The 27,997-nt window shown below is 48.6% G+C and overlaps 1 protein-coding gene across 1 annotated transcript; it reads left to right on the top strand.

Annotated features, from left to right (window-relative positions):
• Window positions 1-566: 566 nt before the first annotated feature.
• Window positions 567-27,586, top strand: LOC146343105 (hydroperoxide isomerase ALOXE3-like). The gene is made up of 14 exons (XM_084808699.1): window positions 567-713; window positions 5,030-5,234; window positions 7,314-7,398; window positions 9,170-9,292; window positions 13,999-14,102; window positions 15,114-15,286; window positions 15,762-15,905; window positions 17,208-17,411; window positions 17,928-18,014; window positions 19,015-19,184; window positions 21,015-21,136; window positions 22,510-22,610; window positions 24,801-24,971; window positions 26,857-27,586. The coding sequence occupies exons 1-14, from the start codon at window positions 567-569 to the stop codon at window positions 27,034-27,036; spliced, it is 2,016 nt and encodes a 671-aa protein (XP_084664825.1). The 3' UTR covers window positions 27,037-27,586.
• Window positions 27,587-27,997: the final 411 nt, after the last annotated feature.

Consider the following 27,997-nt stretch of genomic DNA (forward strand, 5'->3'; position numbering starts at 1 on the left):
CCTACCAAGAGCTGCTGCAAAGATTAGTGGAGAGGAAAGGAAAAGAATTTAGGCTGAGGAAGAGGAGGAGGAGGGCCTGGTTTGATGGATAGAGGACGGCATCCTGTGCCATGTCATGTCAGGCCGTTTATGCAACGAATGATGAGCGAGTGCGACAGAGAAAGAAGGCTGTGATGCGCAAGGAACTTCTATCTCCCCACAGCCAGCAAGTACGGAACAGTCGCGCAAGACTCTGATACGTTCGCCAGTGTGGTTTCTGCGCTGGCGGCCTGCATAAGGTGCACTGTTGGGGGCAAAAGTGGCTCGTCACTTAGCCCAAAGTGGCTGATGCAGAACTTGCATAGCTACGTCCCATTTCGCAGCAGCAGCCTCCAGGCCAAGACACGCAGCACAGGAGGCCAAATTGGCTGGGGTTGGTGGTGCGAGCAACCACCCTTTGGGGAGGAGCAGCGGAGGCTGCCCTAACCTGCCTTGAAACCAGCAACACAACACAAACCCTGCCTCCTTCCCGGCAATCTGAGCTCTCGTTCTCTTTCGTTCTGTCTCTCTCTTTCTCCTTTTCCCAAATGGCCCCTTACAAGGTTCAGGTGGCCACCGGCGACATCCTTCTGGCAGGGACCTACAGCAGTGTATCCATCACCCTGATCGGGACTCGAGGGGAGAGCTCCAAACAACGCCTGGATCACTTGGGAAGGGATTTTATTCGTGGGGCTGTGAGTATGAAATCGAGTCGCCATGGACTAGGCTAGACATTTTCACGGGGTTAAGAGAACAAATTGCAGCCTTCCCTAACTTGGCAGCACCCTCCAGATGTGTTGGACTGCAACTCCCATAATCCCACAGCCAGCTATGCTGGCTGTGGGATTATGGGAGTTGTAGTCCAACACATCCGGAGGGCATGAGGTTGGGGAAGGCTGCTTTACTGGGTTTATTATTTCTTGACATGTCTGAAAAGTTGACAAACTTATTTGGCCGTGGGAATATCTCAGGCAAAGGCTCCTAGCTGCTCCAGAAAAAAACCCCTGCAATTATTTTCTTCTCCTCTGGGCTTACGAGGCGTTCACTTTTATGTATGTCGTTATGGGTTGAGAGCTTGCAGGAAAGAAACAGTATCTCATGGCCTGACACTGTGTCTGCAAGACTGAAACGGCACCCGTTCCCCTCAGTTTCAAATGTTAACAACCCAGGATTCAACTTTTGAAAATCTGAACAGGTTTCAAAGATGTGTATGGCAATATTGTACTTTGGCGCACGTTCCTTAGGACCCTGAGTGGTGCGAATTACCGGAAGTGGGGGAGCAATTCCCTTTGGATAAGAGAGAGCACTGGAGACTGACATAATCATTTTATGTACAAATATGCAAGCAGAGCAAAAAAGTCTCCTAAAAACAGGCAATAAAGTCCACAGCGAGCAACTCCTTTGGCTGCCCCCCACTTTCCACTGAATCTGGCTAGAAACTTTCCACCCCCTCGTTCTCTCTCTCCCCATTCCAATGGCAAAAACAGCTGTTTCCCATTCATTATTCAACTGCCTCTGGCCAACCCCTCCAGGTGAATTGTCCATTCAGGGGCAATTCCATAGTCCATAGTTGACTACTGGACTGTCCTAGCCGATAGGCTGTGAAATTGCTCTGGAAGATGCACAGATCTAGATGCACAAGTGCATTTTCTAGATGCACTAGAAAAGGAATTGAAAATAAAGCTGCCAAGATTAGTAAAGGAACTGAAAACTGAAAATAAAGCTGCCAAGATCATACACCCCTCATTCAAATTTATGGTGCGACCACACTTGGAATACTGTGTACAGTTCTGGTCACCGCACCTAATAAAGGATGTTGTAGAGTTGGGAAAAGTGCAGAAAAGAGCAACTAAAATGATCAAGGGGCTGGAGCATCTCCTCCATGAGGGAAGGTTACAACAGCTGGGGTTGTTTAGCTTTGAAAAAGGAGGGTCAGGGGAGACAGGCTAAAGGGCTACAAAATTATGCCTGGTGTGGAGAATGTGGATAGGGAGACATTTTTCTCCCTCTCTCAAAATACTAGAACCTAGTGAGGTCATCCCATGAAGCTGATTGGTGGAAGATTCAGGACAGATCAAAGGAAGGACTCAGAGCTAAACTATGGAATGCACAGCTCAGAGTTAAACTATGGAATTCACTACCGCAGCATGTAGCAATGGCCACCAATTTGGATGGCTTTAAAAGGGGTTTAGACAAATTCCTGGAGGAAAAGGCTATCAATGGCTACTAGTCTTGATGGCTATGTGCCATGTCCGGTACCAGAGGCAGTGAGCCTATGTACACCAGTTGCTGGGGAACATGGGCAGGAGGGTGCTGTTGCACTCCTGTCCTTGTGGGCTTCCCGTGGGCAGGTGGTTGGCCACTGTGTGAACAGGATGCTGGACTAGATGGACCCAGGGTCTGATCCAACAAGGCTGTTCTTATGTTCTTAAGTCTAAGGTGAACATCCCCAAGTCAGAGATATTTGGACTGCCTTGGGTTAGAATGCTGGGCTACCAAGGCCTTTGGTCTGGTCCAGCATAGCGCTTCTCACATTCTCATGTGGCCACTACATGGTGAGGTCTGGGTAGAGGCAGGCAGGGGGCCTTGAAGGAGAGAAGCAGACTGACCCCCAATTCATTATATTCACTGTGGGTCAATGGGCCTTGATACAAAAAAGAGCGGGGGACCTGTTTTAGAAGAACCTCAAATGTTAAAGGCACCTATCGCATAAAGCCAATTTGTCTGAGGTTTGGCAGGCTTCATCCCCGCTGAGGCTTCGGAAGGAGAGTTGAAGGACAATGCCAGTGCGAGCCTCCAAGCTGAGGTAGCCCTCTTTCCCCGACCACGAGGCACAGCCCTAACCCACAGCCATCAAGAAACATTTGCTGTATGCTGCATTTCGGTCTCCCCAAAAACAAACTGTCCCTATCTCAGCTGCTGCTCCTGCTGTCAGGCACACACCTGCCAAGCCACCTCCCTATCCTCCTTCAAGCCCCTTCCCAAAATCCACTCCCATTTCAGGCCAATCTTTCCCATCCCTCCACTGCTACCAGATTCAACCCTCTCCCATATCCAGGGCTCCGCTCCAGTCCCTCAGTTCCCCCCAGAGCTCCTCTCTTGGCTGTCTGGTGCAGATGATGTACTCAAGGGGAAGGGGTCAGTATCGTGGTTGCCTTCCAGACAGCACCAGGTGGGCGAGCTCTGGAACGCCAACCCGTTGGACTTGCACTAGGCCCACTCTCCCTGCATTCAGGAATGGGGTCAAGACCCAACTTTTAAACTTTTTAGAACTTGACTTTTGGTATGATCGGTATAACTTTCAAAGGTAGTTTGTAATGTTTTTATTTGATTATGGGTACTACATTCTGAATGCTTTGTAAGCCATCTTGGTTGGCTTCAGAAAGTCAGCACTGAAATGCAATAAACAACAACAACAACTCGAATGATTTGCTCACAAAACCGCACACACCAAGGCCGTTTCTGGGGTTATCTCTTGCTGGGATCTTGGTGCCTCTCCTCCAAAACCTGTAATGATCATCTTTCAGACTGATCAAGACTGAAGCAAAGAACATTCCTATGGACATTAGGAAGGATTAGACTAACATGTGGGTGGTAGGTTGGTCAATAGCTGTTCAACCCGAGATGTGGATTAACCTTGCAAAGAAGGCTGGCAAAGCTCCTAGTTCACCTGCCTACACACCCAAAAAGGGGGTTAGTCACCTAGAAGAGATGATGCAGTAAACGGGATTCCTATTGAGCATGGGATTGGCCTCAATGGCCTCTTCCGAATCTATGATTCTAAGAACCACCATATTTAAAAATTAGGTGTTGTTGTTTTGCAATGCCCTCCCAAGCAGGTCACCTGAAGGCAATTTTTATGGACCCAGCCCTTGCACACAGACCATTGGACATGAAGAGGGAGGGTGGGGCTTGCAAAAGGAGCACCCAAAAGGGAGGAGGAGACACTTCCCCTCGGAAGGAGCACCAGGTCTGGGATTTAGGGGAATTTTCCTGGGAGAAGCAGTCGGTGATGTGACACATAATGGGTAAGCTTGGGTGTAATTTCTTTATTTATGTAGCACCATCGATGTGTGCGGCACTTTACAAATAGCAAGAGGAGAAGCCCCTGCCCCCAAAGAGCCTGCAAACTGGCATTCAACTTGAGGGAGATAACAGCAGAAGGGGAGAGAGTTGGAGGTGGGCATAAACGGGGAAAGTATGTGAGTTCATCAATAAGTGACCCTAGCTTAGGGTCAGTCGCAGTAAGGCAGCCTTCCCCAACCTGGTACCCTCCAGATGTGTTGAATGTCTAACTCCGAGCATCCCCAGTCAGCATGGCCAGTGGCAGGTACAGATGAAGAAGGACATGGAGGGCTTTGAAGACAAGGGCAAGAAGGCTGCGCTGGATCTGGGAAAGGCAAGGAAGCCAGTGTAGCTGGAATCAAAGGAGGAGCGTCGTCATGCGATCAGAGAAAAAGGCACATGAATGATTAGGGCAGCATAATTCTGGAGAGGGGCGAGGGGCCCCAGTGCAACAGTGGAGGACCGGGCAAGAGAAGGTTGCAGGAATCGAGAGACGGCGAGGGTGCAGGGATGATGATGATTACATTGATATCCCACCTGTCTTCCATCATGGAACTCAAGGTGGCTACAGGTGGTTCCCAGCTGGTCTCCCCTCCAAGCACTGACCAGACCCAAACCTGCTTAGCTTCAGCAAGGTGGCTATTTCAAGTGCCTTCAGACTATGCCCTGGCTTCAGTGATTGGTGGGGTGCTCCTAATGAAATCCATGCATATCCCCCAGGATACAAGGGATGTATTAATTCATTAAAGGAAAGCACAGTCCTGCCTTCTAACAAACAGTAGCTAAGAGACCTCCGGGAAAGATAATTACCTCCCGCTGGTAACCCAAGCACTGGAGGACCGTGGATCCCAGGGAGGCAGTGAGGAAGGGCCATATCTTGTACCTTATGTACCATGGGGCCCTGTGGGGGTTCCTCCTCGAGACAGGTTCTCCTTTGTGTGTCCAGGTGGACGAGTATGAGGTGTCATGTGAGCAAGATCTGGGGCCCATCCTGATGATCCGACTACACAAGGAGCCCTACCTGTACTTCCCCACGGACAGCTGGTTCTGCAGTTTTGTCAGGGTGAAGACCCCGCAGGGCGAGATGTACCACTTCCCCTCGTACCAGTGGCTAGAGGGCTACGGCACCCTGACCCTGCGGGAGGGGACAGGTACAGTTCCCCTCTCCTTTCCTGGGATCTGGTCTGTGAGCCAGAGGGGCCCAAATCTTTGTGGGATGGCCTGCTACGAGGTTGCCATGGAGAGATGCAACTGCAGCTTGGGGAAGGAAGTTTCATTTGCTTGTATCAGTGCTGGTTTGGGATGATAGAGAGTAGACAAGGGATTAGCTAGAGCAGGGCCAAATCCAGACTACCTAGGGTCCCAACCCGCAACACTTGGGGCCAGCTTCGGCTGCTCTGACAGCTATGGCCTTTCCTGGACAGGGATAACCTAGCCACAGTAGTACATTCACTGGCAACTTCCCAATTAGACTACCGCAATGCACTTTAAATGGGGCTGCCTTTGGAGACAACTGTTGCAGCTAGTGCAAAATGCAGCAGCTAGAATGTTGACCAGAACACCTCATAAAGATCATACAACACCAGTTTTAAAGGAATTGCACTGGCTGCCAATATGCTTCCATTCAGAACTCAAGGTCTGACTGTCAGGTCTTTTGGCTCTCTCCGTTCTGCAGTCACACACTCCAAAGCACGAGGCTTCAGGCTCACTACTGTATTAGCTAGCTACCAGGTTCCTTGCAAATGCAAATTCTTGGAGACTCTCAGACTGCAAAGGAAAACAGCTACTCCACTTAATTACGAATATCAGTAGAGGAGCCAAGTGGGAGTCAGAGACGTTGCCGGCAGTTTGAACAAGAACTTGCCGGCCAGAATAACTTAGGGGGGGATGCCCCTCCGTTAAAGTTGTGCCCCCGTACTTAGGCTATCGTGCATAGCCAACCAGGTGGAACGTCTGAGCTCCGCCTCTAACTTCTCCCGCTTTGCTCTGCGCCGACTCTAGCATCCCTCGGGTCGCACCCCACGCTCTCCTCCTCCTCTGAGACCTGGGTTCTCACGGGGGAGGAAAGCCGGGGCCTTCAGGTCGAGCCATCTGTGAGCCAAGTTCCTGAGAAGAATGCCTATCCATATCTGAGCTCACTAGGGAGGAAACTTCCCCCAGTTCTGGCTGTTCCCACTCTGAATCTGAGCTGCTAACTATCTCCACAAGCTCAGAATCATTCCTGACACTGACATTTAAAGCCCTAAGTGGCTTGGGACCTCGATATTTGAGGGGGCATGTCTCCCTATATATGCCTGCCTGAGGACTGTTGGAGGGGCCCTCCTCTGCATCTCACCAGTGCGAGACATACATTATGGTGGGACGTGGGAGAGGGCTTTTTCTGCTGTGGCATTGTGGAATGCCCTCCCCTTGGAGGCCCGATTGGCATGTACATTGGTTTCATTTCAGCGTCAGGTTAAAACATGGCTTTTTACCAAAGCCTTTGAAGGCTAAATGCATCCCCTAAAGTTGCACACTGTTTTAACTGCTGTATTGTTTTAGATATTTAATTGGTATTAGCTTGTTTAAGGGTTTAATATGCTTTTAGCTGTTTAAATTATTTATTTTGTATAATGTTTAAATTGATGTTATCTGTACGCCACCCTGAGATCTTAATGATATAGGGCAGGATACAGATGTTTTAAATAAACAACCAAACAAACAGTCACTCCCGCCCCCTTTCCCCTTGCCAATCGTTCAGTGGTTTTTTGCCTTTTGCACATTTTTCCCATTCCAAAAGATTACAGTATCTCTTCTAAGGCTTGGTTACTGGCACCAACAGCATTAAGCTACAGTATGCTGGTATTTTTGGCTCTGCCCCTTCTGCCTTTGGCCCCACCCACCAGTGGAATGTCCCGCCCACCAGAGCTTCTCTGAAATAGAATTCAGCCCTAGGGAGGAAAGAGGTTCTACACCCCTGGACTAGAGGCACTTCCCCCCCCCCCCAGCTCTCTCTCTCGCACACACACGGACTCAGCCTAGTGGAAACAGTTCCCAAGGACAGCAGGATGGAATGGAGAGGTTACCTCTGGGCATGCATATCATTCAAGTGCAAGGACAGCCCAGTTGGGAGGGGCAGGGCTTTGATATCAAACGACTGCATGCCACCTCCCACCCCCCTTCCCATTGGTAGTAATTCAGTTTCTTAACAGCTACCTTCAGGCTCTCCTGTTCTCCCCTTCTCTCTCTAGCCAAAAAGGTTGGGGAGGACGCTGGAAACCCCCTCCTTTTGGAACATCGCACAGAAGAACTGAAAAAGCGACGGGAATGCTATGGGTGAGCAGGATGTAAATCCCATCCTGTTAGTGTCTGGGAATAGCACTGGGTGGGGGGCAGCTGATCGTAAGAATAACTAGAATGGATGCAACACTTCTCCCTACAACACCATTTCCTCTGCATAGAAAACTAGCCCCTCAGGGAAAATGCAACTGCCCAGCCTTCTCCTTGGAAGCTAGTCTTCTAAGTGCAGGGAATTTTTGCTTTTGGTGGAGGAGGGTTCCATCTTGTGTCCCCTCACCCACCTCATCCTGCCACCTTGCAGGCTGAAGTGGTATAGCCCAGAGACCAGTTTACCTCTTCAATGAGAAGGATGTAGCTTGTGGTCTTAAAAAGTTTTGTCCCAGATGATAGCCCGAGCAGAATACAAAGATGTGATCTTCAGCAGATGTGATCTTGAGACTGGGGAGCATGGGAGGGGAGAACCCTGTTTCTGGTCACTCTAGAATGAAGTTACAACTTCTGTTGAACCCGGTGGAGGCTGGTGGCTCTGATGTCAAAGGGGTGCTGAATCCGCTCTGGGTTTCAGTCAGAACCAGTCAGAACTCTAAAGGAGCTGTCCAAGGTGTGGAGCTTTAGAGTTCTGACTGGTTCTGACTGAAACCTGGAGTGAAGTCACCGCCCCACTGACATCGAAGCCACCAGCCTCCACTGGTTGAACCACAGGAAGTTGGAAGATGACACTGGAAAATGAAATACAGACTATTTATTTATTTATTTATTTATTTATTTATTACATTTATATCCCACCTTTTTTCCTCTTTGAGGAACCCAAGGTGGCATACATAATCCTCCTCCTCTCCATTTTAGCCTCACAACAACAACCCTGTGAGGTAGGCTGGGCTGAGAGTCTGTGACTGGCCCAAAGTCACCCAGTGAGCTTCCATGACCGAGTGCGGACTAGAACCCAGATCTCCTGGCTCCCAGTCCAACACTCTAGCCACTACACCACACTGGCTTGCCTGTGTCATCTGGTTGGTGTGGGGCCCATGCCTTGCCTGGGGGCTGGAGGGGCAGAATGCTGTCGCGAGCCCTGCCAGCTGTCCGTCTGGACCAGCATTCTGTCTCCCAACAGAAACAAGCCACACACAAGAAACTGACTCACAGGCAGGGAGATCCATCCTCTGTTGTGCCCCAGAGAAAGATGCTCATCAGGAGACACTCTCTTGCTCACTAGAAGGGTTGCACACCTGGCGATCAGGGCTCATGGAAGCCCCCAATCCACCTCTGTGTGTTTATCGCATGTTGAGATAAACACACAGCAGCCGATTAGTGACTTGGTGTGTTTTCCAAACCAGGGCTGCAGAAGAGATTGGGGGTCCAAATCTGGCCCACCTGGGAGCCCCCAAACCAGCCTCTGGGGTTCCCCAAATGGCCACACCCCCTTTTCCCCAACCTTTGACCGTTTGGTGGCTTCCCAGCATTTGTGTAGGCTTTCCCCCGGTTCTAAAAGGTTGAAATGATTCTCCTAAGGGTTAGTTACTGCAGGAAGAGCTTGAAGCGACAATAGGCTTGTGTTTGGGGAGCCCTGACCCCTTTCGCCTTCAGCCCCACCTGCCACCGGTATATGGCCCCTGAGAGCCTCTGTCGACCCTCGGGCTGAAAAAGGTTCCACACCCCTGACCTGAACGATGTTCTCTTTTTAATGAAAAGCCATTTGGGATAGCAGCCATCACAACCTCCTGCAGCAAGGAGTTCCCTACCTCACAGCCGTGGTTTCCCAAGATGGACTTGCTTTGGGGTGAGCCCTCGCTGTTCTTTCTTGCCACAGTTGGAAGGAGTACGCCCCAGGCTGGCCAAGATGCCTCGATGTGGACACCGCCGCCGAACTGAATTCCAACTCAAAGTACTTGTTCACCATGACCACCGTCTTTGCCATGCGCACCGTCAAGTCGTGAGTTGCTTTGGCCGTGGGGCTTGCTGGGGCTGGGATTTGGGGTAGGGGATTCGCAAATATGGCAGAAACATGTCTGTTTGCTCCTACTGGGAAAAGGGACACCCGCCATCAAGGAGAGACCACAGATCCGTAGTAGAGCTCAGTGGTAGAGCACGTGCTTTGCACACAGAAGGTCCCAGGTTCGATCCCCAGCTTCTCCAGGTAGGGCTAGGAAAGATCCTTGCCTGGAGAGCCATTGCTGCCAGTCAGGGTTGACAATACTGGGCAGATGGACCCAGGGTCTGAATCAAGTAAGGCAGCTTCCTCTGATTTCACTCCCAGATTGCCAGCTGATTTGGCAGGCCTTTGCCAGGCCATTTTGTATGATGTGTGTGTTTCTTAGACTTATATCCCACCTTTCCACCCAATGGCGCTCAAGGCAGCTAACAAACAATACAAATACTATTCAATAAAATACAAGAGTACAATATTCAAGAATAAAACACAATGTACAATAATAAAATCCGATGAACAGCAATAAAGTACCAAGGAAAAAAGGATTAAAAAAACAAGGCAGGTAAAAACAGAAATAAAACCAGAAAAAACAACCAAGGGGGGGGGGGGGGAACGATTACCACATATTTACAACTCAATATATGGGCCAAATTAAAATGTTTTTTTCTCGCTGGTGGGAGGTTATCAGAGACAGGGTTGCTAGTCAGGGCTCCCTTGGCAAGGGGTTCCAAAGCCAGAAGGCCGCTGCCGGGAAACATTCTAAAACTTACAGATGGCAGTCTCTACTCCAGGTTTCTGCCCATCTACACCAGTCTTCTCCAACTTGGTGCCTTCCAGATGTTTTGGACTTCGACTCCCCTCAGCCCCAGCCAGCATGGCCAATGGTCAGGAATTCTGGGAGTTGCAGCCAGAAGACATCTGGAAGGCAACAGGTTGGGGAAGGCTGATCTACAACGAGCAGCGGGGAAATAATGCTGTTGGGGAGGCACATGAGTTGTGGCAATGAGGTGGGGAGATATAAGAAGCTGTCTTAGGGCCAATCTACACCGCTAATTTAATGCAGTGCAGAGCAGTTTGGGGTCGTTTGTGACACAAGATGTCGTTGCCAATCCACAGCAACCCTGCAGATTTCCTCCGACAATGGCACATTTTCACAGAGTAATTTTAATCCTTTCTTTCTTTCCTTAATGAGGCTCCCATGTGGTTCAGCTGTCGTGTGCCTCATTCCTCCAGATTAAATGTGGCATGATGGGTGTGCCCAGGGGTGTGTCTTTCACCTGGCTGTGACCTCAGATAAGGGGTGCGGTCTTCCCTGTTCCCCCCATGCATTGTTGTGCTTTTCCACCATTTTGTGGTAGCCTGCAGGTCAGGTTTCTGTGCTTTGCCACTCACTGTAATTCATTTGCTTTCCTTCTTTACCCCTCCAAAGTAAACGATCTGGGTTTAGCTGCCTAATTTTCTTAAATTGCTAAATCTCTAAGAGCGCAATCCTATCTGGATAGGTGGCTGCCTCCAAACATGGAGGCAACCACCTATCCAAAGCAGGGCAAGAGAAGCAAGGAGAAGATCGTTCCCTCCGCGCTTCTCCTGCCCTGCTTTTTCGGCTAGACAGTCGATTGTGGCTGTCTAGCTGCAGGAGCACGGAGCGGGGAGGGAAGCTGCTGTATGACACATTGGATGTGTCATACAGGCAGCTACACTCTCCCCACCCCAGAACGCCCCCAGCCACGCCCCTTTCTGGCCACTCCGCGCTCCTCTTGCGAGCGCGGAGGATGGGGCTGTTCCGCACTGCCTTGGAGGCAGCGCGGAAGTGGGGGGAGGTTGGTTCCCCGGGAACCGACCTCGGAGCGCGGGCTCCAAGGTCGGTTCCCAGAAAATGGCATATCCTTGCTCCCCAAATCGCTAAGCCTCCCAAATCCCAAAATCATTAAATCGCTAAGTTGCTAATTTGCTATCGTGCTAAATCGCTATACCGCTAAGTTGCCATATAGCTAAATCACTATAGCACTAAATCGCTATACTGCTTTAACGATACGGCAATATACCGTGGCTCAATATGCATGAGATTTCTATGGTTCCATCTCGCAGGAGGGACATGGGAGTCTCATTTCTGTGGCAACTGGCAGGTGGCAGACTGTGGAGACTAGCAAGTATGCTTGTTGTTGGGATGTAGGGAAACTATCAGAGAAAGGCTCTGCTCCTTTTCTCTGGATGCCTGATATCCCTTAGAATACATTTCCTTTCCCTGAGCAGGGGAAAGAAGGGGGCGAGACCAAGCCTCTCATATGTGGTTGATGGCATTCATTTTGACTGGCAGGACTCCGCCCACCCCACCCCAAAGTAAAGCAGATTAGAGTGCAGTGTGACCTGTGAAAGCGGTTGGTTTGGGAGGGGTATCGTCTGCTTTTTTTAGCTTAGTGTGCCACTGACCAACCAAAGCCGATTTCAGGAAAAAGCTGAGAACAGCTGAAAGCGATTCTCAGTGCGTTTCCATGAAGATGGCCCCCTCGACTAGGCTGGACCATTGGTCCATCTAGCTCAGTATTGTCTATGCAGCCTTCTCCAACCTGGTGCCCTCAGACTACAACTCCCAACATGCCCCAGCCAGGATGGAGAAGGCAGATCTATTTTGCCCCCTGCCCCTTTTAACTGGAGGTGCCAGGGAGTGAACGCATGACTCCCCCTGCCAAGCATGGCCTCTTCCACCAAGCTGTGTGGAAGGGCATGTCAAGTGAAGGAGGGAGAGATGGATCTCACGCCATGACAATAGCAAGTAAACTCGTGTGCAACGGAGGGGGAGAGAAGTGGCATAAAGGGCGCTAACAAGGGAGGGAGTATACAAAGACTATCAATGAGGGACAGGACCTTGAAACTGGTTTGGAGCATGAGTATAGGGAACTAAGGCCAGAGGGGAGGGGAGCTGAGGACAGGATGGGCACTTCCATTTGAGCTCTGAAGTCAGATCTTGTCCTCATGGGCAAAAGGACTGGTGTGAAAGTGGCCAAAGTTACCTTCCTGCCGAGACACTGCAGCGGAAGCAAACGAAGCATCCGCGCCCCAGGGGCGCCCCTTGCGCAACCCCTGGCCATCGCCGTCACCACTGCGCGTGCGCGCACGCACGCACGCACACGGCTTATCATTTTATCACCGCCGGAAAGGCTTTCCACGGTGTGGTGCAAGTTTAACCTGTCCATCTAGACTGGAGATGGGAGCAGTAAGCCACTTCGCATGGCTTTCCCACACCTGGAAAGTGTGGGAAATCCCTGCCACAGAGTGCCTAGGGAGGTCTGGAAATCCCTGCCACAGAGTGCCTAGGGAGGTCTGGAAATCCCTGCCACAGAGTGCCTAGGGAGGTCTGGAAATCCCTGCCACAGAGTGCCTAGGGAGGTCTGGAAATCCCTGCCACAGAGTGCCTAGGGAGGTCTGGAAATCCCTGCCACAGAGTGCCTAGGGAGGTCTGGAAATCCCTGCCACAGAGTGCCTAGGGAGGTCTGGAAATCCCTGCCACAGAGTGCCTAGGGAGACCCCCCCTCCACGTCCCCTGAGCTGCCTCATCATTTCCAGCCTCCTGACAGTGCACGATGAACGCCTGAACCAGGGCTGGCGTGAAAGAGGCGTGGTGGGGCGCCTGCCGAGTGCCGGCTCCAGGTGGTGGAGGGCCCTTGGGCAAGACCCCCTTAATAAAAGTAAAATAAGGAATTCAAAGGTGGTGGTGGTGGTTTGTTTGTTTTTTAAATTGGTCCCAATCTTGCTGCAGCCACCAGATCAATAAAGTAAGGACTAGAAACTTGAAAATTAGTTAGTCATGCTGGTAACATGTCTTTCCAGGGAGAAAGCCAGGCTGACTTTCTCCACTGAGATTCCGTCTCTGGTTGAAAGATGCTGAGGCATTTTTCTAGGAAGCAAACTAGCCTCTTGCTTTTCCTGTGCATGGCTTAGGGCTAATGGTCCTACTCTGCATGCAGAGGATCCCAGGTTAGGTCTTCACTTAGAGAGATCTTACATAGCAGGGCTGAGGAAAACTGGAGAGCCTCTCCCGGTCTGAATAGACGGTTCTGGTCTAGTTGGGACAAGGGTATAGATCAGCCTTCCTTGGATCACACCTCCCAACATCCTCAGCCAGCATGGCCATTGACCATGCTGGCTGTGGATGATGGGATTTATAGCCCCAGACATTTCAAGGGCACAAGGTTGGCAAAGGCTAATACAGATGACCACAAAGCCCATTATTCCTGGGTCCATTTTTCTTCCTCATCAGCAGAAAATGCCTGGCTGAAGCAAGCGATGGATGTGTGTGTCCCTCTCGCTGCAGAAATGGATATTTCTGCATTGTGTGCATGAACGTATTAATACTACTATTTTAAACATTAGCTATGTGCAATAAAATAGCTTGCTATCCAAACCACAAGAGTTCTACATTTCAGATGATTCAAAGGCATGTGGATTATTTGTGTGAACGTGTACACCCACTGGTGTCTATTGATGCCTTCTGTTTCCTCAGGTATTTAATTACCCAACCATTTATTAATCGTCTCAGGTTCTGACCCATTAGATTCATGTTTGTGCCCTGCAGGCTGCATTCAGCAGCAGCACATACTGGCTTCTTTTGGAATAGGAGCTAAACAGTACATGGTACAAGTTGTGGTTGACCGGTGCAATTAGCTGGTTTTCTAAGCTGTTCCCACATCCAGTGTGGTCCTTGTCCTCAGGGAATTCGAGCTGAGGCTGAAAGGCTTCTCCAACCTCAGGGAATCATGGCAAAGCCTGGACGACATCCGTAAAGTCTTCTGGTTCAACAAAACCCCAGTCACAGGTAGGTTTCCCTCTCTCGAGCAGATGGCAGCTGGGATGCCCCACAATGGACAGTTAACAAGCGTATCCACTTTTCTAACCCACCATCGGCTCTCATGGTGAACCCGATGTCCCAGTGGGAAGCCCACAAGCAGGACATGGGGGGAATAGCTCTTGCCAGCTGGTATTGAGAAGCATCCTGGAGGTAGTGTGTAGCCACCATGACTGGTAGCCATTGACAGCCGTGTCCTCCGTGAATTTGAATCCCCTTTCAAAACCATCTAAATTAGTGGCCATCCCTGCATCTTGTGGAAGTGAATTCCATAGTTCAAGGAGAAATACCTTTCCCGATCCTCTATATCTACACCATGCATAATTTAAAGTGCTTCTGTCATATCCTCCACCTGTTTTTCTGAATGGACAAGGCCTGAAATCTTTCCTTAAAGGATCCAACCCACTGATCAATTTGGTTGGCCTTTTCTGCATCTTTTCCAGTTCTCCAGTACCTGATTTGAGATGAAAGAATGTGAGGTGTCCCTATGAGAGAGACAGACATTCAGGCAGACAGACAGATCAGTCATCGGGATGCCTCACGTATTGGCAGGATTGAGCCCAGACTCCCTGGAGTCAGGACTGAGCCCAGAGAATGTGGAACATGATTCAGAGTCAGAAGATGAACTGGGCCAGGCGGCAGGGAGGGAAAACCTCAAGGAGCTCAAGGCACTCAAAACAGCGAAGAGTCTTCCCAAGGGCAGGACAGTCAGTTGGATCAATGCCCAAACATGACTTCTTCTGTGGGCATTGCAACTTCTCAGCAACTCCCTGAGGGGGAGGAGGGGAGCGTGGCAGATGCGTGGATCAGATGTAGAGTCAAAAGGGAGGAGCAGTGTAAAGAAGTAAGGTGGTCTACCAAGTTAGCCCAGCACAGCAGGTCTCTAGGGGAAGATCCTCCCTGAGGGCAGGACTGAGAAAGCCTTTCAAGTTCTGTGCTGTAGAGGAGGATATGATGCTGTGGTTGTTTTTTCAACTGCAGAATATGTCACAGATCATTGGATGGACGATGATTTCTTTGGCTACCAATATCTGAATGGAGTCAACCCTGTGATAATACAAAAATGCACCAAGATCCCAGACAACTTCCCCGTGACCCAGGAGATGGTGGCTGGTAGCTTGGGGAAATCCACCAACCTCCAGGAAGAGCTGAAGGTAAAGTACACTAATGTCGGATGGACTCTGATGGCAGCCTAGAAACTTAAAACAAAATGTGTAGAAAGTAGATTTGCTTACTGGTTGGCATGCCAGTTTGACCCTTCAGGCTGCAAGCGGAGGCACCTGGAAATCTCAGAACTACGTTTCCTCACAAGCATGTGCTCCCCTTGCCCGTGTGGCACAGTGGGTGGAAACATGGACTGGGATTTGGGACCTGTATTCAAGTCCTACTTTTGCCATGAATGCATTGTCCAGTAAAATCTTTCAGCCTCACTTTCCCCCACTCGTAAGACAGGAATAACAGTAAACATGCCACATCAGGTCATCGCAAGGACAAACTGTTAAGCTCTTTTTAAAATTAAAAGTGTGATGTGAATTATCTAACACTAACAGATACTACCACCACTGTATACCCAACCCACTGCCTGTGTTTCACTTGGCCGAATTTTTCTCTGTCTCCTCCCATCCCCAGAAAGGCAACATCTTTATTGTAGATTACAAGATCCTTGAGGATATCCCCACCTGCGAATTGGATGGGAAACTCCAGTACATTGAAGCCCCCCTCTGTCTGCTGCACCTTAATCCGAAAGGGCAAATGATGCCAGTGGCTATCCAGGTAGCGTGTGTGTGGTTTCTCATCCCTTCTCCCAGATGCTTTTTATGCACAACCCACCCTGGGCAGCTGCTCACGCCTCCAAGTAGCTGCTGTCCTTGTGCACCAGAGAAGCACGGGAAATTTGCGTGGGAAAGACCAGTTCCCCACTTCCTGATCATCTCTGTATGTCCGCTCCCAAAGTTGGAAGCTAACCCATCAGGGAGCTCAGAGACTGGTTCTGAGGACACAAGGTGCAATTACATCCTTCAGGCTGGGCAGGCATAAGGTCTATGCAACCTTTGTGAAAAAGCCTTGATTGGCTAGAGAACAGTGCCAGCAACCATCTGCAAGGAGCCGCAGCAAATATTATCCAGAGCAACTGGAGGGTAGTCACTCAGAGACAGAGCAGTGAAAACGGAAGTTCTGGGCTCAAATTTCTCATTGCCCATGGATTGTCGAGGTCAGCCTTCCCCAAATGGTTGACTGGGGATGATGGGACATCTAGTTCAACATATCGGGAGGGCTCCTGGTTGGGGAAGGCTGCTTTAGAGTCTTCAGTGAAGGTGAGTTGTTGTTCCAGCCTGTTCTCATGTTTCTCAGTCATTTTCACAGCTAGGGCCACAGAGGAACAAGCTTTTTAGGACAGGGGCGGGGTACTTTTGGCCCTCCAGATGTGGTTGCACTGCAGCTCCCAGCAGCCATGGCCAGTGTAGCCAATGGTGAGGGACAAGCCACACTTTCCCCATCCTGTTTTTGGGTCTTTGCTTCAGCAGGACTTACATAAGGCTGGGGAATCTGTCCAAATAAAATAAGGACTAGGAACTTGAAGACCAAGTGAGTCAATAGTAATAACAGAGGAATATAGGAAGTCGCCTTAGCCCAGATCCGACTAATTTTCTATTTTGCCCAGTATGGTCTGCTTTGATCAGTGGAGACTGGTGGCTTTGATGTCAGTGGGGCAGTGAGTTTGCTCCGGGTTTCGGTCAGAACCAGTCAGAACTCTAAAGGAGCTATCCAAGGTGCAGAAGTTCCTTTAGAGTTCTGACTGGTTCTGACCGAAACCCGGAGCAGATTCACCACCCCACTGACATTGGAGCCACCAGCCTCCACTGATTGAGCCTGGGGCCTTCGCCTTCTGCGTGCGATCCATGGGCTCTACCACTAGGCTATGGTCCCAAGGGTGTGGGTAGCTCCTTCCTCCCACACAGAGGCCTTGGTATCTACTGCCAGTCTGCTGGTCCCCTCTCCTGCCAGCTTCCGCCCTTGCAGGTATAAAGCAGGACAAACCAGCTGAGTTTCTTGTTACCTCTTCCTTCCTCGCAGATCAGCCAGACCCCAGGCCCTGAGAATCCCATTTTTCTGCCCTCTGACTCCAAGTGGGACTGGACCCTTGCCAAGATCTGGGTGAGGCTGGCCAACTTCCACGTCCACGAGGTCAACACCCACCTCCTTGAGGCTCACTTCCTGGGGGAGGTCTACACCATGGCCACCCTCCGCCAGCTACCCATGTGCCACCCCATCTACAAGGTAAGGGTCTTGCAGATGACATTCCCAGAGAGTGCTCAGCCTTGCTGGTCCCCTCAGCAAGTATTACTGAGTATTACTGTGCAAGCAAACCACCTACCAGCTCATTGGGACAATGTGGTCTGAGCTGCAGATTTTTCTTAGGTGCTTGTGAAATACCAGCATTTTTCTTTGCTTCTTTAAACAAGCAGGAGCTTAGACCTCATTGCCCTTAAAATGAGCCCCCAAACACGACATCAGTGTCCTAGAAAGCCACAGAAACAGCGGAGCACTCCTATCTTCATTGCATTTTTAAAACCCCATTGTTTCCTAATGCTACCTTATGATTCTGAACGTTTGTGTGTCAGAAGCAAAGTATAGCACAAAATGCAGAAATTTTGCCAAAAGGTTAGACTCCAAAAAGTTTGCATTCGGTATTTCTCGGGGTGTGAGGAAGAAGGTAGGAGAAAGTGTACTTTGAAGGCAAAGTCCATTCTTAGCCTGGTGTGATTCCCCCCCCCCCGCTTCTCTTTCCCACAGCTCCTGATACCCCACACCCGTTACATATTCCACATCAACACTCTTGCTCGCACCAGTCTTCTCCAAGCTGGAGGATTGTTGGATAAGGTAAGACGTGTTCACAAAAGGAAGACAGTTCGAGAATGAGGATTCCTGGCTTCTAAGAGTAGCCAGCAAACAAAAACCCACATAGACAGGGCCTGTGCTGAGATAGGTGGCTTGCGCTGGGTTGAGAACCATTTACATGCCATGGAGTGTATGTGCAAAACAACAATCTATAGGCCAAAGAAAATGAGTGACAGTTCTGCATATGAGAGGCATTCACAGGCGTGGAAATAGTCAAGAACAGGTGAGTTCTCGTGGACAGGAAGTGCCGCCATGCTGGCAGGAAGTCAGTGGAATGTTCAAGCCTTCAGAGATGGGAGCCTTATCTGAGGCTCACAGCCAGGCGGGAAGCCTATCGTAGCCAAGCAGGAATGAGCAGCGAAGAGCTAGCAGCATATCCTGCTTGGGCCCAGGTCTGCCAACAATGGGTGAGTGCCTTGGGTTTCCATCACAGGAACAGAGCTTTAGCTCCCTGCATTCCAGCAGCACTGGGTCCAGCGTGGGGCAGTGGCGAGAGTGCTGGACTGGGAGCCGGGAGATCCGGGTTCTAGTCCCCACTCGGCCATGGAAGCTCACCGGGTGACTTTGGGCCAGTCACAGACTCTCAGCCCAACCCACCTCACAGAGAGAGGAGGAGGATAATGTAAGCTGACTTGGGTTCCTTGCAAGAGGAAAAAAGGCGGGGTATAAATGCAATAAATACATAAAACATAAAAACATAAGAAGAGCTTTTCTGGATCAGAGTAAAGGCCTAGCTAGTCCATCACCCTGTTCTCACAGTAGCCAACCAGATGCCCCAATGGGAAGCCCACAAGCAGGGCATGAGCACAACAGCAGCCTGCCACTCTTGTTCCCAGCAACTGGTACTGGGGAAAATATATTTAGCCACCATGGGGAGTGGGATCCAGTAAGGTTATAGCAAAGTGAACTGGCTCTGTTGATTCCGGCGGAACCATTGCCTACAGCCCCCTTGGTCTGTGAACTGTTGTCTCTCTCTCTGCAGGCTACTTCAACAGGCCGTGATGGGATGTTGAAACTGCTAGCAAGAGGCACGCAAGCCACCAGCTATACCTCCCTTTGCCTCCCAGATGACCTCAAAGCCCGAGGAGTCGCTTCATTGCCCAATTATTACTACAGGGATGATGGGATGAAGATCTGGACTGCCATCGAGAAGTGAGCTTCTGAGAGCCGGGCCTTGGGATTCGTATTCCGAAGCACCTCGCTGGGTGACTCTGGGGTGCAGAAGAAAATACCCTTGCACTCTCCTGAAAACAGAAGCATCCGCTGTGCCAGGGTTGTTACCATTTCTGTATGCACAAAGCTTCGTGCATCTGGAGAAAGAATGGTGGCTTTGCTGTCCTCCCCCACTCTGGTTTTCTGCACACAGTGATCTATAGATTGTCAGATTCAAGGCCAAAGAACATTCAAGGCTAAACTACACACTACGTTAAATGCACAGCATGTAGCTGATCCTAACATATATCATAGAATCATAGAATAGTAGGGTTGGAAGGGGCCTATAAGACCGTCAAGTCCAACCCCCTGCTCAGTGCAGGAATCTAAAGCATCCCTGACAGATGGCTGTCCAGCCTCGTCTTGAACGCCTCCAGTGTGGGAGAGCCCACTGCCTCCCCAGGTCATTGGTTCCATTGTCATATTGCTCTGACAGTCAGGAAGCTTTTCCTGATGTTCAGCAAGGAATCTGGCTTCCTGTAACTTGAGCCCACGATTCCGTGTCCTGCACTCTGGGATGGTGGAGAAGAGATCCCGGCCTTCCTCTCTGTGACAACCTTTCAAGTACTTGAAGAGCGCTATCCCATCTCCCCTCAGTCTTCTCTTCTCAAGGCTAAACATGCCCAGTTCTTTCAGTCTCTCTTCACAGGGCTTTGTTTCCAGTCCCCTGATCATCTTTGTTGCCCTCCTCTGAACCCTCTCCAGCTTGTCTGCAGACTGCATCCTTCTTAAAGTGTGGTGCCCAGAACTGGACACAGTACTCCAGATAAGGCCTAACCATATATATACGTAGATATAGATATAGATACACACACACACACAGTGCCAATCAGTGCCCCCATCAGTGCCAATGGAGGGTTTTTTTTCTCTTAAGCCTCTTTGTAATGATGGGTGTGAATTTAGTGGGGAAAGAAGCTGGATGGGAAGATTTAACACCATCCTACCCATGCACGGTGGTCTTACATGGTGGTCTTACATTGTGCACTTACACTAAAGTAAAACAAAGGTTAGGATGAAATTCTTGAGAAGTTAGTTCACTAGTTTGGTTCCCTGAATAAAGCTGAAGCAGGGAAAATTTGCAGTCATTCTCTGAGCTTTTGGAAGGGACAGAGTTAATTGTGAAAGCCAAACTGTTTTAAGAGCAGGTCCATCCAGTCTCCCCCCACCCCTTCTAGATATGTTTCCACTAGCTCAGCTTAAGCGATCGCCTTGAGGCAAAGCTGGAAATTAAATCCCCTCTTTCTTAATTAGCAAGGGTGGTATTTAAGAATTGAACAGCATCTGTTAGGGTAAACAAAACAAAAAATCTGAAACTTCAAACCAGTTTTAAAGGACTTTCTGGTATAGCTTTTCTCCCAATGTTCCCTAGCTTACTGAGAAGATGCTCTGGATGTCCTCTGAAGGTCTCTCTGCCAATGTTGCCTGCTTTCTCCCAGAGCAAGGCTCCTGTGCCTTTACAGACTGCATGAAGGCAAAACATCAAGAGCTGAAGCTGTTCTCACCCCTGAGGTGTAATCAAATTTCTGTGCATGATGCAGCCATTAGACACTTCCCCAATCTGGAGACCTCCCGATGTGTTGGACTGCAACTCCCAGCATGCCCCAGCCAGCCTGGCTGGCTGGGGCATGCTGGGAGTTGCAGTCCAACACATCGGGAGGTCTCCAGATTGGGGAAGTCTGCATTAGATTTACAGGAACCCCCTGTGGATTTCTCTCCATGACTAGGATCAGGAACAACTCCACTTCTCCTTTTCGTTTCCTCGACATTCAGGTACGTCTCTGGCATTGTCGGGTTCTACTACAAATCTGATACAGCTGTGAAGGATGACCCCGAAATACAAGCTTGGATTCACGAGATCTTCACAGAAGCTTTCTTGAGCAGAAAGTCATCTGGTAACACTCCCACCCTCTCTAATTTACCTCTCTATTTAGTTTGCTCCAAGACTGGGGCCTTTGTTGGGACAGAGGTGCTCCCGGTGAGTCAAGAGGCGGATCACGGAATAAGGATTCACCCTTTGCTGGATGGGGTTACGCTCCCCTTGAAGACTCAGGTTTGCATTAGGGACGTCGGAGAAATCTGCAACGGATTCGAACGAGTTCATTCTGCAGCAGACAGGCTTTTTCCAAGTCACATGGATTCCATGGACTAGCAGACTGGTTTCCCACTTGGGGGTGGGGTGGGGTGGGGGGGTTGGCATTAATGCAAGTTGAACTAATGCAAATTAGTGCAAGCAGAATGAAATGCTGTTTTAAACAATTCAGTTCCATCAATGAGCGGACAATGGAACAAAAGACGGCCGGCAATCCGTGAAACGCAGACAGAATGGACTGAACACAATCCATACATCCCTAGTTCACAGTTTGGGTGTACTCCTGGATTCAGCCCCGAACTTGGAATCTGGGGTGTTGGCAGTGGCCAGGAGTGCGTTTGCGCAGCGGAGGCTGGTGTGCCAACTGTGCCCCTTCCTGGAGATGTCAGATCTGGCCAGGGTGACACGTGCCTCAGTTCAGCCTTCCCCAACCTGGTGCCTTCCAGATCTTTTTGACTTCAACTCCCATAAGCCTCAGCCAGCATGGCCAATGGTCAGGTATCCTGGGAGTTTTAGTCCAAAGCATCTAGACTGAGATAACCAGAACGCTGCTGCTTTCTTGTGCTTGTGTGTTAATAGAGGCAGTGAGATATGAGCTTATCCCTTTTCAAATCATTGCCTGGCTGCCAAGGAGTTGGCAGTTGGACTGGTTGAACCAAATTGAACCAAGGAGTTGAACTGGGACCCAGTTCAGGGGTTTAGTACTAGTGTACAAATTCCTAAATGGCTCAGGACATAGCCTTCCCCAGTACTGATCATCCCTGGATGTGAGATCAGCCAGGGAGGCTTTGGTTGTGGTGCCCTTGAGGAATGTGGCCTGTGGGGCTACCACACATGGCAGGGCCTTTTAGGTGCTGGCACCCAAGCTGTGAGACCTCTCTGTTCTGATAAAGGCTGAGCCATCCCCCACGCTGTTGTCATTTAGGCACCAGTTAAAGGCCTATTTATTTGTGCAGGCTGTTGGGGTATAGGCAAGCACTCTATTTGTTTTGTGTTTTATTAATTGTGTTGATGGTTGATTGTATTTTAATGTATGTGATTTTAGAGTAACGATTTTAATGTGGTTTATGTGGTGCACTGTGTTTTATATAGGTTGCTAGCCACTCTGGGGTCCTAGTGAGGTAGGGTGGGATATACATCAAATAAATAAATACCCTTCCTGTAAAACCCCAACAGGTGCCCCTTCCTCCCTGGAAACCTCATCTGAGCTCATCAAGTTCCTCACCATGATCATTTTCTGCTGTTCAGCACGGCACGCAGCTCTCAATAGCGGGCAGGTACGTGGAGAACCCATTTGAGAGGAGGTTCTCTTTCCCTAGTCTGTACTGTTCCATGCCCATTCCCAATGCTGGTAGGCACCGCAGGGGTGAGAGGGCGGCGTCTGTGGATCAAGGACACCGGTAGCCCATAACTGGCAATTCCAAGACTAACACAACGTGCTGCGCTATTTAATATTCTGGCAAAACAATGCAAACATAAAATCAGGCTGTGATAAAACACACGCGCACACAAGCAACACAACCAATCGTCGAACTCTTTGCCAGAAGGCAACATTTCACATGCATTGTATCAAATGGGGGATCACACCTTTTATGTTGTGTTTCTCCCCTCCTCTTGTCTAGACTCCAGCTGGTTCTTCCTTCCCACTCCCTCTTTTTATGTTTAGACTACTGCAATGCGCTCTGTGTGGGGCTACCCCTGAAGAATATCCCAAAGCTCTAACTGCTGCAAAATGCAGCCTCCAGGGGACCACGTCACACCTGTCCTAAAAGACCCGCACTCATTGCCAATTGCTTTCCAGGCTCAACGCAAGGTGTTGGTTTTAGCCTTAGAACCAGGGCATCTCAGGGACCGCTTGTCTCGTTACAAACCTGCCCAGCTTTTAAGATCTGCAGGAGAGGCCCTTTGAGGGCACCGCAGAGGCCTGTTGGTTGGGTATGCATCAAAGGGTTTTCTCCTGTGTTACCTCCAAACTATGGAATGCGCTCCTTCAGCAGCTAGGTGTCTTAAACTGGGGCCTGGTCCAGTCAGGACCCACATTAAACGGATTCGAGGATACCAATACAACTGAAGTCCACTTGTGTGAAAGAATGATAGAGTTTATTGATGGAAAATGGGTGCAGAGAATAAAAGCAAAGAAAGCTTACACATCCTTCACTTTCAGTTCAGTCACCCCAGTTCCCAGGGAGGTGATGGCCGCCATCCAATGGGGCTGGTTATCTGAGCAGGTGGTACAGCTTTCCCCACTCAGACGAGAACAGGTAACAGGCCAATTTGCTCAGGATTTTATAGAGCAAGTCTCGCTGAGTTAGAAAACTGTCAGGAAGCACACCCGCGCTGCCCCTACCCCCCCCCCCTTACCAAGGCCTTTCCCTCTTGGAACAGAGAAAGGAGTGTCCTTATCAGTTCAGAAAATTCAGACGTGCAGAGCCATGCAAAGCAACTACTGTGCATTGTCAGTTCGTTTCTGTTAGCAGCAAAAAGTATGGCCTTCACTGTACGTGAATACACCTATGAGAACCCACTCTAAAATGATTAATATTGCCAACTGCTCTAGCAAATTACTGTACTTATGCTGCTATAAACTGCATATGACTCTGGGTAAATTCACACCTGACTGCCCGCCATTCTCCCGAATCAAATCCAATAACTAGGAATGTACAAGAATTTCATTTCAGTTTGCAATTCATGACAGCATGTCAGGTAAGCATGTCCTGTTGACAACCCTGAAAGCGAACATGACAAGAGCACATTTTCCCGGAAACGTTCACACATTCCCAAACTTATACACTTGAATGTTTGAAAAATGCATATTTTGAAAAATGCACCCAATAAAATAAAATAAAACTTAAAAGGAAAGGAAAATGTGCACTTTTAAGTGCAGATTTGGAGCGGGGGGGATGTGCATTTTCATGCTTTAGTCAATGGGGAGAAAGTACACATTTTTCCGTTCAAAATGCACCATTCGAATGGGCTGAAAAATAGGTCAAAAACGAAAATGGGAGTGAGTTGAAATGAGCTTCGAAGTGAATTTTTGGAGAATTTAGGCGAGCTCAAACATCGCTGGCTCTTTCATCGCTAGCAAGAACTCCAATTGGCCCCCACTCTCTTGGCCTTTAGAAACAGTGGACTGATAACATCTTTTGAATTCAGCTTTCTAAAGTAGTTTTAGGGTGCAATCCTATACATGTTTAGACAGAAAAAAAGTCCTACAGCTCCCAGCATTCCCCAGCCAGCTGTCTGGCGAATGCTGGGAGTTGTAGGACTTTTTTCTGTCTAAACATGCATAGGATTGCACCCTTAATGTTTTAATATTTTTTACTGGTTTTAATGTTCTTGTTTTTATTGTGTTAAGGTTTTATTGTCTTTTAAATTGTTGTACACAGCCTGGGTGGCTTTTTAGCAGAGAAGGAGGTATATAAGCGTTACTGATGATGATGAAGACGTTGTTTTGTGTGTTGTGACAGTTCGATTTCGCCGCCTGGATGCCCAACACGCCATCTACTTTGAGGCAGCCCCCTCCCAAAGTCAAAGGCACCACCTCCTTGGAAAGCATCTTGAACACACTCCCAGACGTCAGCTCCACCTGTGCTCTTTTGGTGGTCCTCTCCGTGGTGAGCTGTGAGCTGGGTGACCTGGTGAGTGCATATGGAGTCCAGGAGAAGGCAGCATCAAAGGGAAGGGTTAAATGGGAAGCAGCCAAGATATAGAGCACAATGATGAATCGTTTATTAGAGGGGCCATGTTCTTCAGGCTTAAACAAGAAATCAAAATACAGCATCTGAAAAGCTATATTCTGTGACCTCTGTAAATTAATTATGTGCAAAATGCTGCTTCCAAATTAGGACCTGTTACCATTGCTGAGACATTGCTTTTCTGCAGTCAGATGGAAGATGAATTAAAATGGTGGTTCCATATAGCACTTAAGATAGCAATACATTATCCAGCACTGTTCAACCCCCACGGCCAAGAACTTTCTATAATGTTTTCTTGCAAGTAAGACCTGTTTAACAAAGGTCTCCTGCAATGTTAATTGTAAGCTTTCTCCTTGTAGTTTCTGCCCCTATGATTGCTTCCTGTTAAATTACTTTACTGCACCTTAATTATTCAGTTCCTGATCCCTACTGGAGGGAGCTTTAATTACTGATTCCCTCTCATTTTTCTTTTTTTTTTCTAATTAACTGCCAGTTAAGGGAGAATTCATCAGTAATGCCACAACTGCACTGAGCAGGAAGCAATTAGAACAGCTTTCCCCAAGCCAGTACCTTCCGGATGTGTTGGAGTACATCCTCAGCAGCATGAGCTGCAAAAAGGAAGCTTCTAATGAAAGGCACAGTAGCCTTGAAAAGCCTTGTTAGTGTTTTGCCAATTCCTACTGGACAGGATGGCACTGCAATGGCATTTTGAGTGAAAATATTTGCCACAGAGAGGGCTGTGAAAGGACAGAACAGCACAGAAAACACTGGAATGCAATGGACATGCAGCAATATCCAGATTCTCCATAAAGCATGATTGAATAAACGATGGCATTCCAGATTAAACTGCTAGTGAGCAAACAATCTTAGCTGAGTTGATACTTGGCATTTAAAAAAAATATATACCCCAGCTATGCTACAGGCCAAAATATTTTCAAACACTTCGTTTGTATACTCATAATTGTTTCAATTAGATACCGCAGTTCACTTATAATGGGGGCGGGCTACATGTGGCCCTCACTGCCCCCAGACTGTCGCCACGCCATCAAAATTGCAGCCGAAATTCAGCAGCTCAGCAGCAAAAAAAGTGGCAATTTTCCTTTCAATAAGGTGCAGAAGGAGCTAAATTTGAAAAGTGAGATGTGAACATTTTCAAAATTTAAAAAATATATCAGCCTCTGAAATGTTGTCAAATGTTGAAAATGTGCACTGTAGACACACGGGGTGCTTCCAGATGAGCCTTTGTCATTCAGTTGGCCTCCCTCATTCACGGCAGGGAGTAGAGGAGGTGACATCGTCTTCCTCCATCATGTTTTCCGACTGCTTCTTCCATCTTTTTTCTTTCCATGCACACAAACGTTCATCCATTCGTTCATTATATTTCTACACCATCCCATAGCCGAAGCTCTCTGAGCGGTTCACAAAAATTAAAAACCATTAAAATTCATTATATAAAATATAAAACTATTCACGTAATAACATAGAACAAATAACACATACAACAGCAACATATATTTAAAACAAAAACAATCAGCCAGAGACAATCAAGAGACTCATAATACGCTGCCGAATGCCTGAGAGAAGAGGGCAGTTTTAATCTGGCACCGAAAATATGACAATGTTGGCACCAGGCAAGCATCGTCAGGGAGATTAGGGAGCCACCACCAAGAAGGCCCTCTCCCTTGTTGCCGCCCTCCAAGCCTCCCATTAAGGAGGAAAAGCCAGTGCTTTTTGTTTTGGAGCTCTAGGAGCCATTCGTCTGGAAGCACCTTCTCTCTGTTCACATCGCTATGTGACATGCGCCTTTCCCCCCTGCTCTCTCTTCTAGAGACGCCTGGGCAATTACCCAGATGAGCACTTCACAGAAGAGGAGCCCAAAAGACACATTGCTGCCTTCCAGGCACGCATGGCTGAAATCTCTAAGGAAATTGAGGAAAGGAACCAGGCTCTGCCTCTCGGCTACCTGTATATGAATCCATCTGAAGTTGAGAACAGCATCACCGTATAGCCTCAAAGAAGGCTGCTCTTTCTGCAACCCTTTCAGTGAAACAACCTCCCACAGCTCCTGCACAAGACTGGAGAGTGTTTCTCTTATGACTGTGGACCTGGAATGAATATTTTCTGAATATTTACTTTAATTAATGCTTCAATATTTTCAAGCTTTATTTCATGAGGGCTAGGCACTTACTTTTTTTTGTAAATGTAAAGGTCCTATGTGCCATCACTTACAACATAACATTCCACGTTGCACAAGCTGAATTATGGGATGACATCTAGGCTCTCTGCTACACCCTAGCTTTAAAATTTAGTATGCTTCATCCTTTGGGTAACATTTTGTATCCTTTGGGCTGAACTTAATTCAAAGCTACTACCAAGGTATCCCAGAGGAACAGGAAACAGAAACAGGAAAAAGCAATTTTTTTGATGGAAGTCTTTAACGCTTTATTTCAAACAAAATCTCAGGCTTACTCATCTTTTTTCACCCCTTCTCTTTGTTTGCTCATTTAATTGTGAGAATTAACAGTGCAATGCTGGTGCTATTAAACCGCTTAATGTGTTGTGTGCCTTTTCAAGTGGTGTCTTTGAAACAGGCTTTTTCTGGCCTGGGATCCTTTTTGTGTGTGAAATACCCTCAGTCCTCCTAGAACCTCCAAGTTACAGCATCTCTTGACAGAACAATGCCAAGTCAGGGTGCATTCCATTAGTGGGCGGGGCCAAAGGCAAAAGGGGTGTGGCCAAAAATGCAAAAAAACAACATATTGTAGCTTAAAACTCTTACTACCAGTAGCTAAATGAGCTTCCTCACACGGGGCTTATATCATGAAATCAAAATCGGTTACCCACAGAAGTTGGAGGGTCCTTTACATGACGTCATCAACCTCCAGGGCCCCTCCCGCAGTTTCTGACCATTATCCTGCTTTTTAAAAGATCAGAGATAACGCAGTCTTTTAAAAACACGATCTATTGGC

This window comes from Heloderma suspectum, chromosome 6, assembly GCF_057233095.1.
Source record: "Heloderma suspectum isolate Gila_16-S chromosome 6, 16-S_ref, whole genome shotgun sequence".
NCBI lineage: Eukaryota > Metazoa > Chordata > Lepidosauria > Squamata > Helodermatidae > Heloderma > Heloderma suspectum.